At 48.5% G+C, this 15,087-nt stretch overlaps 1 protein-coding gene across 2 annotated transcripts in view; it reads right to left on the reverse strand.

Annotated features, from left to right (window-relative positions):
* Znf536 (zinc finger protein 536) overlaps positions 1-12,945 on the reverse strand; it is a 239,985-nt gene extending 227,040 nt beyond the window's left edge. For both annotated transcript variants that reach the window (XM_076839369.2, XM_076839370.1), the window contains exon 1: positions 10,776-12,945. In XM_076839369.2, coding sequence (XP_076695484.1) covers positions 10,776-12,945 — 2,170 coding nt within the window. The remainder of the gene's footprint in view (positions 1-10,775) is intronic.
* Between the last annotated feature and the right edge of the window lie 2,142 nt (positions 12,946-15,087).

A 15,087-nucleotide genomic window follows, 5' to 3' on the forward strand; every position in this document is an offset into this window, starting at 1 on the left:
TCCTAGCCTTCCACACTCCCACCCCAATTCCAACAGTGTGGGTGAGAAAGTCGAGCCTCAGAGCAGGGAGTAGAGCGGCCCACAAGCCCAGCAGGACAGCTAACACTGGACCCGGTGAGCCAAGCCTCCCACTGAAGTGGGTGTGTCCTGCCCCAGCTGTTTCCTCAACAGGAGAACCTGGTGCCCTGCAGGCAGGTCCTGTCCCACCATCCATCTGTGCAGCCATCCCTGCTGAGCTGCCCCAATAGATGAGGCACGGGCTGCCACGTGACTCCCCTGCCCTGCTGTGGGGCCAGTGCGGACAGTCCCCAAGTCAGGTAAGGTGGGTGTGGGTCAAGTGGACGAGACCAGAACCTTCCTTCCCAGGTGAGATCTTCAAAATTCTCAGGGTGCTCTACTTGCAGGGTCCCAGTGAGAGTCTTACACCACTCAGACACTGATTCCTGCTGTCCCCAGGCCAGGACTCAGTGACTATGGTGACAGCATGAGTGGGGTCAGGAGGTGGAGCCTGCAGCCTGCCCTCGCTCCCTGGCTGCTCTGACTCCCGGAGACCCCTCTTCAGCATGGCTCAGTGGGCAGCCTGGCCAAGGAGAACCCCATTTCTCTAGGATAGGTACCCCCCCCCATTCTGCTCTGACCCTGCCCTGCCTTCCTAGCCTGGGGGTCTCCCTCAAAAGCTGAATTTTTCTCCTCTGGATCAAGAGACACTGATTTAGACAGCAGTTCACTGCCAGGGAGCGGGGACAACAGCCAGTCAGAGGCAGTCTGCCTCCTCCGGGAAGTTGCCAGGATTGGCTGGATGTTGCAGATGGAAAGAATCACTCCTCTTTGCTGAAAGAGTTAATGTAGGTGACTGATAAGGCTTGATAAGGCTCCTTACCCTCTTTGCACACCAAGGGGCTCCAACACCCTCTGGGGTAATAAACCCTGCCATGTGTCCATGTGTCCGTCTCACTCTATGAATTACCCACCAGGCTCTGAGGCCCTGGTCTCTGAGATGTGCCTCAGCCCACCTTTGCAGGCCCAAGACCTGTTGCTCAGCATTCAGAACCTACTGAAACAGGCTCTGATTTCAGAGAACAAGTACATGAGTTAATGATTGAGCAAATAAATGAGCTTACTTACAATGAACAAATGAGTCACAGGTAACCTGGGGGCAGGGAATGACCCAGCTTCAGGCAGACCGACAGAAGAACTATAACATAAAAAGAAAGTGCCTGCAGCTACGGTGACCCCTGGCTGAGACACCTGTGCAGCCTCAGGGCGGTCTGCCTTGACCAGAGGCTGTAGTGAGAAGTACTTTCAGCTAAGGAAGTCATGCAAGCGATCAGGGCCATCCAGACACAAACACTGCAAAGGTGTTCATTGTGTTGCTTCTCTGAGTAAAAGAACAGAAACAAGTCCCATGTCCCATGGTGGGGTACTTAAATCATAAATAGATGCGGATTTCTTTTCTTTACTTCTCCTTAGTTCTGATATTTTTTCAAAGCGCTTATTACTTGTGTGAGGCTGTAAAAAACCAAAAGCTATCACTACAGGACTGCAGTAGGCCAACCACAGCCCCTGGGACAAATCAAGCCTTTTGCCTGTTTTTGTAAATAAAGTTTTATCAGACCACCACCACACCTTCTCCTTTACTGCAGAATAGAGAGTTTACTCCAAAGACCACATGGTGGGTTTCCAAGGCCTGAAATATTTATTCTCTGGCTCTTTAAAGGAAATTTCTGCTGACCCTTGTTTGGGATTTTCAATGACAAAAAAGTATATGACATATATTTTAACCGGTATTTATACAGAAGTATCTACAAGATGATCTTTTTTTTTTTTTTTTTTTTTTTTTTTTTTTGCCAAATACCTCTTTCAAAGGACTGGAAAGTGTGAACTAAAATGTTCACCATACCTTCTGAATGATAGTAGGCATATTTATTTAGAAATTGTCTTTATTTTTATTTATCGATATCTTCTAAATATCCAGTGTGAACAAGAATTATTTTATATTAAGAAAAAGAAAAGATCATTAAACAGAATCAGCAACTCGTTTTCCTGGAGGAGAAAGAGTAGAAAGGTTTGGAAGGTCACCAGCAAGGACATTTCTGGGGAGGCAGACCTAGTTGGGAATGGACACTAACTTTGCCAAGGCTCCTCCCACAACTGGGATAATGAGGTCCTAAAGCATCTTTGCTGGATGATCACTTCAATTTTCAGGATAAATTCTTAAAACTAAAATTAAAACAAAAAACACTTATTTCAACAACAATTTTTTTTTTAAAAAAAGAACATATTTAGCAATAGACAGAAGCAGGTATGTCTCTTGCTCTTCAAGAAAACCACCAATGCACACCTTTTATGTTGAAGTCAACAGAAGTGCTTGGAAATGTTCCAAAATGCCTCTCTTACTGATTGAAGACCACTGAGGATATCCAAAAACCATGGATGACAACCACTGAGTTAAGAGTGTCCCGACATTACTTTAATGAAGAGAAGAGAGTGCAGAGTAGGGACCTGTCTTCTTGGGCATCAAATGGTGTTGGAGCCGAGGTCAAACAAAAGAAACCACTGTGGTGTCAGTCAAAATTCCAGGCCCATGAGGTGCCTCTGCAAAGGAAAGAACAGATTCCCCTGTGGATGGCCCTATACCCAAGGCACCAAATGAAACAAATGCCCAAAGGTGTACTGCCTCACAAGGAAAGCCCAAAATCGCCCATGTCCTTTAGAAGCAAGGGATGAGATCTCAAAGCCAAGCTCACCCACGACCCCCTTCCTCTTGCTCACGTCCATGCCAGCATCCTGGCTGGGCACCCTTACGGGGAGGACTGGTCTCCCACGTGTGTGGTGGGCAGCCCAGCCAAGGAGTCAGTATGTGCTGTGTCTGTCACTTCTCTCAGGCACATGCCACATGTCACACAAAACCTCCAAGGTTCACAGCAACAAGGAGATGAGTCCCACAAGAAGCTAAGCCCTGGACAATTTTCTTCTGGTGCTGGTGACGGAATACTAAAAAAACCGGAAGGCCCACGAATGCCACCTAGACTGTCACCTTGCTTTAACACGGCTCCCGTTCAGCCTTGGCCACCCATCAGGCAGCTGGAGATGGTGTTCAGACATGCACTGTTTGGGGGACTCTACAGTCTTTTTGAAGCTGAGGATCAGGGAAAGGATGGTGGCAAATCTCTGCGCTTAGCTTGGCCCCGTTTGTCACAAGCCAAGCCATCGAGTTCCAGATCTGTCTTTGCAGCACAGTTAGAGGTAAAGCTCACTGGCTCTGCTCTTCCAAGGTGGTACCCACAAGTGACCAGAACGGTGGGGGCCAGCCCCACACTGTCACGCCCACACTGTCACACAAGGACTTAGGGGAAGACAAGAAGTAAAATGTGGTACAGAAATAAATAAATAAATAGATGGAGACACAGCCCCCGGGAAAGCAAGTGCTCTCCTTCACAAAGAGAACCTAAGCCGGGCCTGGCTCTAGAACTAACTGAAGAGGCCGGGCAGAGAAAGCCCACATGTTAGCCACGTGGCTTCCAGAGGACTCCATTCCCTGCTCAGGTGCCTCAGTGCTAAGGATCTGCCCAAGGAAAAAGTCCCACAGCTCTGCCCAAGGCCCGCTCCTCTAAGTTCCTTTGGGGAGGGTCCGCGGCTTTCTGAGAAGAGCTTTCCAGATGGCGCCTGGCTGCGGCAGTGCCAAACTCCACAGCTTAAGTAAATGTTGCCATCGTCCCGTCCTGCCAGGAAAAGGCGAGGGGGACCCAGGGCTCCTCTCAGCTGCAGCCACATCCCGGGGAGATCAGAGAACAGCCCCCCCACAGACACTGCCACCTGCTAGCCGACCCTCCACCCACCCCGCACCTCTTGGAGGGCCTCTTTCCTCTCTGCATTCTGAGGCCACAAAGAGTCCCCTCCACTTTCCTCGGCGTGCCAGATCAGGGGCTAGGGCGCAGATTCCAGTCAGATGCCAAAAGAGGAGAGGGAGGCAGAGGGAGGTGAGGAGCCCAGGAGAGCGGCGTGCAGGCCCCAAGGCCGCCGATGGCAAAGGTCCAGCCCAGTCATCACGCATCTGGGGAATCTGCACAAACCCAGTCTCCCCATCTCTACAGGTGTTTCTCCACCCCTACCACCAATGCTCCGACACAGCTCCACAGCTGAAGGAATTGACTGTCCCTCCTCTAACTCCACAGGCTCAAAATGCCCCCAACTGCTCTTTACACAGTTCTTTCCCAGTGGATTCCCTCTACTCTCCACCTCTAGATCACCAAGGACCCTGCCAGCCGTGCCTCTGGAATCCTGTGGCGTCTCCAGGAGCAGCAAAAACACAGGACTTACTGAAGTCTGACTCTGCGCCCTCCCCTCTCATGATCAGGGCACCTTCCAGAACCTTCGAGGAAACCAGCTGAGACGTAAAGCAGGCAGCCTGACTCGCCTGCCCTTCCCATGAGCAAGGCACAAAGCTTCAGACCAAAGAAGGGACTCGAGGGATCCGCAGCCTGGTGAAGAAGGGATCCCGTGGATGGGTGGGAGGACCCCAAGTCACCCTGCAAACACAAGCTGCCCCCAGCTCTGCAGCAGTGGCCCCTGGCAGTGCAAACACAGCACCGTGGGTGGGATTTCCTGGTAACGTGGAAGCACAGTGGGTGAGTGGGTGAAAGGCAGCCTCTGCAGGCCCATGATACCTGCTTCTGGATGAACCTCAAGCAGAGGACACACGGCGGCTGTTGGCAAAGCAAACTGCTAATTCCAGTCTCAACACACCCGAGGAGGCGTGGTGGCCAGGACCTGAGCCGGAAACTCCCATCCAAACTAATAGGCTAAGGCTTCCTGCTGGGTTGGGAAGACTGTCTACTTCCTTCCTTGCTTCCTTATAACCTTTCCTTAGTGGATCTGTGTTTTCCTTATGGCCATTACATTTAGATTTTAATGAATGCTTCTGCTCCTCATGTTGGCACTCAGGGGGCACAAAGCATCATGGAGCAAGCACTTTGGACTCCTCAGAGCTCCGTGGGCAGGAATGCAGCAGCCCTCAGAGCACCTGAGGAGAGGAAGAGGAAACTGGCGTCTCATGGTACCCACCCCGCAGATGGGTAAACCGAGCCCATCTGGTGAACACAAGAAGGGCCTGAGTGACCGCAGATTTGGAATCTATCCCTTCTCACCCCAAATCTACAAAAACCTTAGAGGGAACTTTGCTTATGGGATTTTATGTCACATGTCTCTTGTGTCACACGCCTAATCCAAAGATTTTTAGGGCTGATACAGTTTCTCTCTTTCTGAGAGGCTAAGTGACCTGAGTGTGGCATCAAGTCCCAAAGGAATAGGGTTTATAGCCACATGCAAAGGGGTAAGAGAGACAGCAAAAGCCCCACAATGTCACTGAGTGTTCCCAAATAATTGTTCCTAAACACAAAACAATAAAAGTTCAGAGTGAATGGGAAGTTTATAAAAGAAGCTGCTGGAAAGTATCCAGCCCCCAGGGAAGGGACTGCCCCCAAACGAACCAAGATCTGAGAGCCACTTTCATCCCAGCATCAGCAGGTTGCCCCAGGGAAAGGACCACCCCAGCACCCAGTGGCAGGGTGAGGAGCCCAGGGGTGAGGTCGCTGGGGCCTCTGACCTTGGCCCCTGGTGACATTCCCCAGGAGCCTCGCCAGCAGTGTCTGTCCAGAAGAGCAGCCACATCGGCCCTCAGCCTGGAGGAAGGGCCTTGGCCGGCGTCTGCCTGGGCACAGCTTCGGCACACACAAGCCGAGCCTCCGTAAATCTCCACAAACACTGTGGCCGCTGCACACGCTCCCACGGCGGGGACGGAAGGGCTGCATATGGCGCTCGGCTTTAACAGCTGAGCTTTAAAAAAAGTGCAGCTTTTCATCTCACTGAACCAGCTCCCAAATTAGGAGGTGGGGAGGGAGACCGGGTTGGGGTGAGGGGGGCGTGCAGGAAAAAAAGACAGGATGGGAAGAGTCAGCCTCTGACATTGAATTTGATTTTGCAAGGAATTTCAGACTATTATGTGCTCAGAAGCTCCCTATGGAAGAAAAAATAATGCTCCCTGTTTGTCATCCCCAAGTTTTCTCATTTGAAGTTGCTAATATTTTTTAAATGACTTGCTTTCTTTAGTTTTATTTATTTATTTTGGACAAAAATGAAAGCATCTAGCTATGAAGGAATCATGCACACGCTTTATACTGGGGTTAAAAAAAATTTAAGTAAATTTACAAATGGGATTATTGCTTTCCAAAGTTCTGCTCTGCAAAGGGATTAGTCGCCACCATGCCCGGGGGTGTTCCCTGGTCCTTCTAATTCCCCGCCTAGAGGTGAGAAGCTCCTGGAAAGGAACAGGAAGAAGGAGCCTGATATCCGGCAGTTTTCCTGGAATTGCCTGGAAACTTTTACTTTCTGTTTCCTCTGCTGATAATGACTGTCTTCGGCTCTGCAGCCAGCTCCCCTCTCCCCCTCCCAGCCCCCTGTTGCTGCAGCCATCCCCGAGCTCCAGTATAAAGTTTGGCTTTTGCAGCAGGAAGCAGCTGGGCCAAGCAACCAGCGAATGATAATGACCTCAGAAATCTGCTGTTCGCTCGGCAACAATAGGGTGCTCAGTCTACTGGAAAATTGTGTTCATCAGCTAACTCTGCTCAGTTACTAATTGACATTGCCAAATATTTTAAGAACAATTGGAATGCACAAGCAAAAAAAAAAAAATGAAGATCTTAATCCTCAGACTTAAATTTTTCTTTTTCTTTTTCTTTCCTCTTTTTTTTTTCTTCTTTTGGATGCCTGGATTTGTTCATGTGGAGCAGGCAGTGGTAATCATGAATGGGGGGCAGGGAGGGGGAGCCACAAGAGAAAAAGAGGTGGAAAAGAAAGAAAATCTATCATATCACTATACACCCGATGTAAATGCAAGGGAGTCCCGGATAAAGGCCTTTGATGCTGTGGTCAATGGGCCTACACTGGATGGAGACCCAGCATTTCAGGAATGCTGCTCCAGCAACAAAGGAAGACCCCACAAGGATTTTTAGCCCAGCTGACCAAATAATCCTTGACCATCTCAGAATATTATAGCACAAGAAGCAGGGGTTAACAATATTTTCATCTTTGCTTTTCATTGATCATTCAACTTAGCCGACTTTATTTAATGAACAGAGGGTCAATGCATTCAATTACCCCCTTCCCACCATCAACACTTCAATTATCCCCACTCCAAAATTATGGGGAATTCGGAAGGTAACTGCCCTGTTGGATATAATGAACAGTATCGTTTCTTAGTACATTAAGTTTTAATTATTCTAAGCGTGATTTCCAAAGCAAAATCTGAAGAAAGCGAACTTGGGTCGTTTTCTGACTCAGAGTCAAGCCAGGATCGGAGCCCAAGTCTTAGAGGAGGTTTTAGGGAAAGATGCAAAGATTAATGCCATCAGAGTGTTTGCACGCAAGCCAGAAACAAGGAAGCATCAAAACTGCTGCCCCACTCTCTAAATGTCATAAAAGAGTACAATTTATAAGCTGCTGCTTTCCAAATAGTTTCCCTTTGCCTTGAACACGGAGGCAGCAGTGACATCTAGGATGGTGTGAGATTATTGGTGAGTCAAATAAACAACAACAACAACAACAAAATAAAACAAAGGGAAAAGAGGGGGAAGTGTGACTGGTTCTGTCCATTTTCTGTTAGAAAATATGACCTCTCAATTTGTCAAAGGTCCTAGTTTTCGCAGTTGATCTTGAGCTTGGTTCTCAGCAGTTTGGAGAGCCAAAGAACAAACACATTTTCTGGTTCACTGGAATCATTTTCACATGTTCACTGATTCAAACATTCTTTTGCTCACATAACAAACAGCTGCATCCCACATTAGCCTAGCCAGTGACAGTCGCCCATCTCGGCAATAACTGTTTGATTGCAAACTTGACCCCTTCTTCGTCTCGGTCTGAGCAAGACATTTTTAAACAGCCACTCCGTTCCCAATCCTCCTTTGCAAAGAATTACATCAGATAACAAAGGACGCCTCTGCCACTCATTGTAAGCCTTCTTCTAGAGATCTGTTCTAAGAGGCTCTGGTAAAAAGGTTTTTTATGATGAATTCAGAACTACTATCATGTTAAGAGCAGCGATTTATAAAGAAGAATTCATTGGTTAAGATCTGAAAAAATAGTTTCTCAGGCCCTACTGACCCAGTTTTCAACAAAAAAAAGAATCAAGTGATGCAAATTAAGTTTTGCGACATTGTTATGCAGTCTGAGAAATTTGTAAAACCGTGTTTTGCAGTTATTTCTTAATAGAAGCCTTAATAAGAACTTCTTTCTTTACTTAAGGGCTTAAATTTTTTTTTTTTTTTTTTTTTGCTCCCCTTCACCTTGCAGGTTTCTAACAGGTAATAATAAAATACCTATTGTGTCAAGATTTTTTATTTAAATGCTTATTTTAAGCATACTTTATACAAGTAACACTTGTTAGAAAAAAGAGGGGAAACTAACCAGATTTGGTTGAGAGTCCTAAATCCCAGGAAAACCTGAAAGCCCCAGACACACAGCTGATTTAGGCTGCATATTGGTATGCCATCAATTTCTTACTTAGTCGGAAAATTATGAAAGGGTCTAATTTGAATATGAAGAAAACAAAGAAGTCAACCAGAAATGAAAGAATCAGTATTCACAATTGTAAAATCCTTCAATGAGGGAAATAAAAGTGAGAAGATAACTGCAACCCAAGTATAATTCTCTTTTGAGTCAATAAGCATGGTTGGTTCTTTTAAGCAAAATGGGTTTTTTTTTTTTTTTTCAACAGAGTATTTAGACATAGGAAAGCAACAGAGATAGGAATAGCACGAGGCTATCACTTGGCCAGAAGGTGAGAAAAACACGGTAAACACGTCATTAATGAAGCCGAACATTTGGTGTCGGAAATATTCTGCTGATGAGACCCTCTCGTTTTAGAAGGTCTGGGAGAGGGATGGAAATCTGTCCATGTGAACTCCACGTCACTCCCAAAACTTAGGGGAGCCATTTGGCTCTTTGCTTCCTGCCCCTGAAAGGTCCCTCCTTCAAGAACAATTGAGACTATGGTCCCCAGAAGAGAAGACCCCTTCCTAGGAGGTTGGAAAGAGTCCTTCCTGGCAGACAGAGGGACACCTGGCACTTGCTCCCTCCCTGGTGTGGCCATCTTTACAGAGTCCCTGCTGTCAGCCAGGGCAACTTGAAAGCCTTCCCCTGCCTCTGAGTATGTTCCGCATGGTAGTTGTTCCCTGTAGTATGACCTCATCCTTCCGTGGTGCTCACGTTCCTGGTTAGACTCTTCCACAGTGTCTCACCAGCCATAAATCGCGAGCGAGTCTAGGACTCCAGGAGTAGACAGTGTGTTTCATGGGTATTTAAGCAGCAGCATTAAGTGCTATCGGAATCTCTGGAATGTGCAGCCCAGATTTATGTGTCTTAACAATTCTTTACTGGTTGGTAAAAAGCCTCCACACTCACACTTTATTTTAATACTAATTTTGTCCTAGGAGAAAGGTAGGCTGAGGCATGACAATAACAACAAAACCAAACTGGCACCTACTTAATAACTGTAGCAGTGGATTGCCTCTGAGACCGAGATATTTATCGAGACTGAGAAGGGGCGGGGGGGAGGAAAAAAAGAAGAGAAGACCAAACTTTTAAAAAATGACCCTCAACAGTGTGCTGCCACATCTTTAACAGTGGGCAATGCAGTGCCTCGAGGTGCCTCAAACTGTCTTTCATTTTCTAGACTTAATGGCTGATTGCAGAAATCAATGTTGCCATTAGTAACAGGGTATTTGTTATGGCATGATTTCCTCTGTTGTTAGGCTGCAGAATGATTACAGTATTAGCGAGGTGCTTTCTTTATAAAGGGCCAGAGATATAACTTTCAATTTACTATCCATTAGTAAGGGACTTTGGAAATATGGATGAAGGCAACCTCTTACCTGCTGTTAGGTAGTGATTTTAATTTAGCCGTCTTAGGCTAGTTTTTTTTTATTATTTTTTCCTTTCTTTCTTTCTTTTTTTTTTTTTTTCCAAACAGGGCCAGGAAGCTTCAGCGTTTCACAGACATTTTGATGACAGATTTTTCTGCTTTGCTATTTTAGACCCCAAAGCTGTATCACCCATGTAACAAAGTACAATTTAAGACAGACAGGCACGCATCTGGGTTTCAAATCTCTGTGCTTGGCTAAACCATTGGAAGGAAGTGGCTCCACTCTCTGGGTCAGACAGACTGAACAGGTGAGCCAGGTGGTTATTTTGGAAGGAGACAAGAGATACATTTGCTGTGGAGGTGGAGACTGGGAGAGAATTCCCAAATGAAGGATTTCTGGGAATACACTAAGTGTGTTGGGTGGGGGAGATGGCAAGGGTTCCAACTTCCACATTCACATCCACAGATGCAGCAGAACACCAGCTCCTGGCTTCTGGAGATGAGGTGATACTGGATAGGGTCAGGGTGTAAATGGGGCTGAGCAATTGCAGGGGAAGGGCAAGCTATGCCCCATTAAAAAGCATGCCACCTGGCATCTCCACCACGTGGGAGGAGGACAGCTGTCTTTCCTGGTAGCCAGTGTTCAGGGGAAGGCCAAAGAGTTGGAACGACAGCCCTTGCCTTGAGACAGGGCAGCCTGAAAGAAAGGGTGGCACTGCCCAGCATCCCACCTGCCCACCCGAACAACATCCAGACACAGTGACCTCCAAACTGACTAAAGGCCCAGGTGCAGAACCAGGCAACCCTGGGCAGGACCCTTCTGCAAGGTGCTTGTCCCCATCCTTCCCGGCCAACCTACCTGAGGAGGACGGCGAGGAGGGGTGTGGACTGTCCTCCTGGGCACTTCCGGTCTGGGAGAGGCCGCCTCCGACCCCACTCTCCTCAGTGACGTTGGAGGAGCCAGGTGTGGTGGAGCGGCTCACGGACTGGGACTCCTGGTCACTGCCTGAGCCACGCCGCTCGTCCAGACCCGCGTGTAGCCCGTCCTCGTCACCCTTGCGGTCCCGCTTGTGGACACGGGAATGCACGACCACCTGGTGGTAGGTGCGGAACACCCGGCCGCAGTCAGGGCACTCGGTGGGCTTCTCCTTCATGTTTCCGGGACCCTGCAGGTTATATTCGAGCGTCTGGTTCAGCCCATGTGACAAAAACTCCCGACTGCCTTCTAAAGGGTCGAGCTTATTTGGCAGGTCTCTCTGATTGCCCACTTTAGTGCTGTGAACCAAATCAGCAGGCATTTTCTGCTTAGAGCCATCTGCTCCCACTAACACGTACTCCCGCTTCTCCTTATCAAACATAACTCCAGCGTTTGCCAAAGTGTCTTCGTGGTTGCGCTGTAGCTGATGCTCTTTAGATAAGAAGCCATGTTCCATGGCCATGCCCCTGGCCATGAGCTGCCAAGCCTGGTAGCTGTTCACCGGGTCCATCTCCGCAGCTTTGGCAGCCGCCTGCAACCGCTCGATGCAGCTGGATTTGAGTGGTGGCACGAGGTTGAGGCATCCCAGGAGGGAGTGCTTGTCCCCCTCCGGGACACCGTGGGCCATGCTGGAGATGGGTGACAGCAGCTTCCCTAGCACCTCCTTCTCCTTCATGGGCAGCTCCCCTTTGCCATAGAGCTGGCTGGGTTCGCTCAGGCTGGCTTTGTCTGGGGCCATGAAGCCACTCTGCAGGCAGGAGAGGTACCGGGAGTACAGGTTGGCATGGGCCTCCTGGGACATGCTGCCCATGCTCACAGGCACCTCGGGCTCACTGGGGGACTTGTTTTTCACCGACAGCTTGTTGAGGTGGACCTTCATGTGGTTCTTGAGGAACCACGGCTCTTTGAAGCGCCGGCCACAGATCTGACAGCAGTGCTCGAAGGAGTCTTTGTGCTTCCGCATGTGGCCCTTGAGGAACCAAGCCTGGCTGAACACCTGGCCGCACACCTCGCAGCGGAACTCGTTGGCCGATTGCTCCCCGCCACCGTTGGGGCCCTGACCCTGAGCGGACTCGGCGGTGATGTGGGCCTTCTCCACGTGGCTGATCAGCTCCTCCTCCTGGGAGGCCGCGAAGTCGCACAGCGTGCACTTGTAGGGCTTGTGCAGGATGCGGATGTGACGGTCGAGTTCCTCCCGCTTCTTGAATTTGCCCTTGCAGAAGGTGCAGCGGAAGCCAGCCGCAGGGGCCACCGCGTCCTCCTGGACGCTGGTGGGCTTGGGTGAGGGTACGGGGTTGGCCACATCGGGCACGCTGTGGTTGGCAGGCAGGGCCAGGTTGCAGGCCGCCAGCGGGGCCTGCTGTGCGTGCTGCAGGGGCTTCAGGTCGGCCCGCGGCTGCAGCAGGCTGCTCTTCATCTGCTTGTCCCGCAAGATGGCCCTCTCCTCCAGCTCGTGCAGCAGGCGGTTCTCCTCGCGCACCCGCCCGCGCCCCTTCCCCAGGTTGCCCAGCTTGTGGGTCCGCAGGTGAATCTTGAGGTTCCCCTTCTGCGCCGCCCGGTGGTCACAGTAGGGGCACTTGAAGGGCTTCTCTCCTGTGTGGGTGCGCATGTGCAGGGAGAGGATGCTGTTGAAACGGAAGCGTTTGCCACAGAGAGGGCATGGGTACTTCCGGTTTTTGCGGGCATCGTCCTCGATGTCGCTCATCTGGGACATGATGCCCAGGTTCTGCCCATTGAGGAACTGCTGCAGGTCCACCCGACCGTTGAGGCTGGTGTCAACATCGCGACCCAGCTGGTTGGCCAGAAGCGCCATCTGACTGCCCATGGGCTGGCCACTCATGGGCACATGTGACTTCTCATCTAGGGGTGCAGCGGGCTTCTCTTCGGGGTTGGGCCGCGGATGCAGCTCTGGGAAGGCATGGCTGAGCTGGGAGGTGATCTGGTGCAACTTCTGACTCATGGCATACTGGCCGTTGAGGACAGGGCCACTCAGGTGAGGCTCAGCTTCAGGTGCCGCCGAGGACACTCCAAGGCACAGACTCGCTTCTTCCATCCCTACAAATAAAGACAAAGATCAGATCCCGTGCCAGAGACCAGGGTGCAAAGACTCACCGGCATCAGCTGGTGGCAAATTTGCATTTCATGCCTTACCTACACATAATAATGCTAAGGAATTATAGTCAAAAACAATAATAAAAAAATGAATTATTAAATGCCAATTATGCAATATGGCATTGCGCTTCCAATTTGTTTTGGCGATAGAACGTCTTCCTTGTATTTTCTATTTACAGACGGCAATTATTCATTCACGTTTAAATTATTAATGTTTTACCACTTTCAACACCTAATAACAAATCAAGGGGCTACGTGTTAAACTTTTCCTCCTTTTACCCCATGCAGCACCTGTACCTGTTGGTTCAGTTCAAAGTTGGCTTTTACAGCAGAAAGGCTTTCACTGTGAGACCAAACAGACTCACTATGAACTTTTGTTTCCATTCACTATATTCAATACACTAACCAGTCTGAGATGAAAGAGATCGTTTTATGATTTGGCCAAAAAAAAAAAAAAAAAAAAAAAAAAACCCAATGGCATGATATTTACTGGTACATAATAAAACAAGATAATGTTTTGGGAAAAAATAAAGTAAAGGACAGGCTTTAGAACAATAAAAGGGATTTTGCTTTAGTCAACAAAAAGTGCAGTAATATCTCATTAAGCTGATTAGTATGCTGCTTAGAAACAGTACTAGGTGCTGTAACACATGATTATAATCATAAAAATCCTTCAGTGTTTGCAAGGAAGCATTAACGAGGTATATTAAATTTTAAGGAGACTGCGAGTAGCGGCTTTGCAAACCTCAGAGATTAAGATTTAACCCTTATGTTACGAAACACTGTTATTTTGTCATTTGATAACTGTGTCCATCAAAAGAAGTATAAATTATCTCTTGGAAGAATCTCAGTAGATTGCTGAGACTGTTCAAATTTGGGTAGAGGTAAAGACTTACACTTTACAGTGGGTTCTCCCTGTCCTTCAACTGGCAAGATATCTGAGGCAGGACTTTGATTGGGCTTAAAGAGATCTTTATAGAGCTAGATAAAAACCAATTAAAATCCAGGGACGATGCCATAGGAAGTCTCAACCAAGTTTGAGTGTTTTTAATAACTTTCCCAATATACAGTAATGAGTACAAATTGTACCTGCACTATGTGTTTTGCAGAAAATTAGAACTCAAAACTGTTTGTTAAACACTAACACTCAAAGCTAGTCTGCATAATTGTCTTTAATAGACCTCTCTGCCCCTCTGCAGCCTGTGCAGAATGGCAAAAGTCAACCTGTTCCAGTGAGTCGCAGGGAAGGGCCTCCTCTACCTCAGAGCATGCGGGGGAGCTCAAGATTGACAGTCAATAGGGTTCTTCTTTTTGCAGATCTGACTTCACCTAAGGAGCCCAAATACATTTCCTGCCATAGAATGCTTTATGCACATCTCTCCTCTTTGTATTCCAATGTTTAGCTGTGTTGGCTATCCAGGTGGTCCAGGAGCTTTGTTTAACCCCAGCCAGAAATGCGGGGCCAAGCAATTTCCCCAGGGGACCTGTGGGGACAGAGTTCAACTGTGGAGGAAGTACACTCAGCCCCAGAAGGGTCTGCTGCTTGCTGGGCCTCCTGCCAGACAGACTGCATGACATGAAGGGTCTCCAACAAGAGACTCAACTTCCTTGGCAAGGAGAGAGGCTGAGACCATCTTGCAAGAGACAGGCGGGGAAAGACATGGCTTTTGAGTTCCACAAGGGAGAGGGATTACAACCATGGTGCAGGGTTAACTGAACTGGTATCTATGGACGATGAATGGAAAACTGCACATGTTCACATGCAAACAAGTGCACGTCACTTGAAATAAAATAATGGCTTCCAGTTTGCCATCTTTCCTCTTTGTTTCTGGTGGCAGTCTACACTCAAATGAAAACAAACATTTTGAAGACTGGGCAGAAAGTAGTTAATTTTGCACAGAGATTCTTGTATTCATTCAACAAGCTTGATGAATTCTCCTCGATGGGTGCCAATCCCTATCCCTAAAGACACAATGATGGACATGACTGGCTCAGAACTCAGAGCACCCACTGTCCAGCAGGAAGGAGCAGGTTCAGAGTGTAGAAGTTGCTGAGGGCTCCCAGCAAGCACTAACAGCCTCCA

This window comes from Callospermophilus lateralis, chromosome 18 (genome assembly GCF_048772815.1).
Source record: "Callospermophilus lateralis isolate mCalLat2 chromosome 18, mCalLat2.hap1, whole genome shotgun sequence".
Taxonomy (NCBI): domain Eukaryota; kingdom Metazoa; phylum Chordata; class Mammalia; order Rodentia; family Sciuridae; genus Callospermophilus; species Callospermophilus lateralis.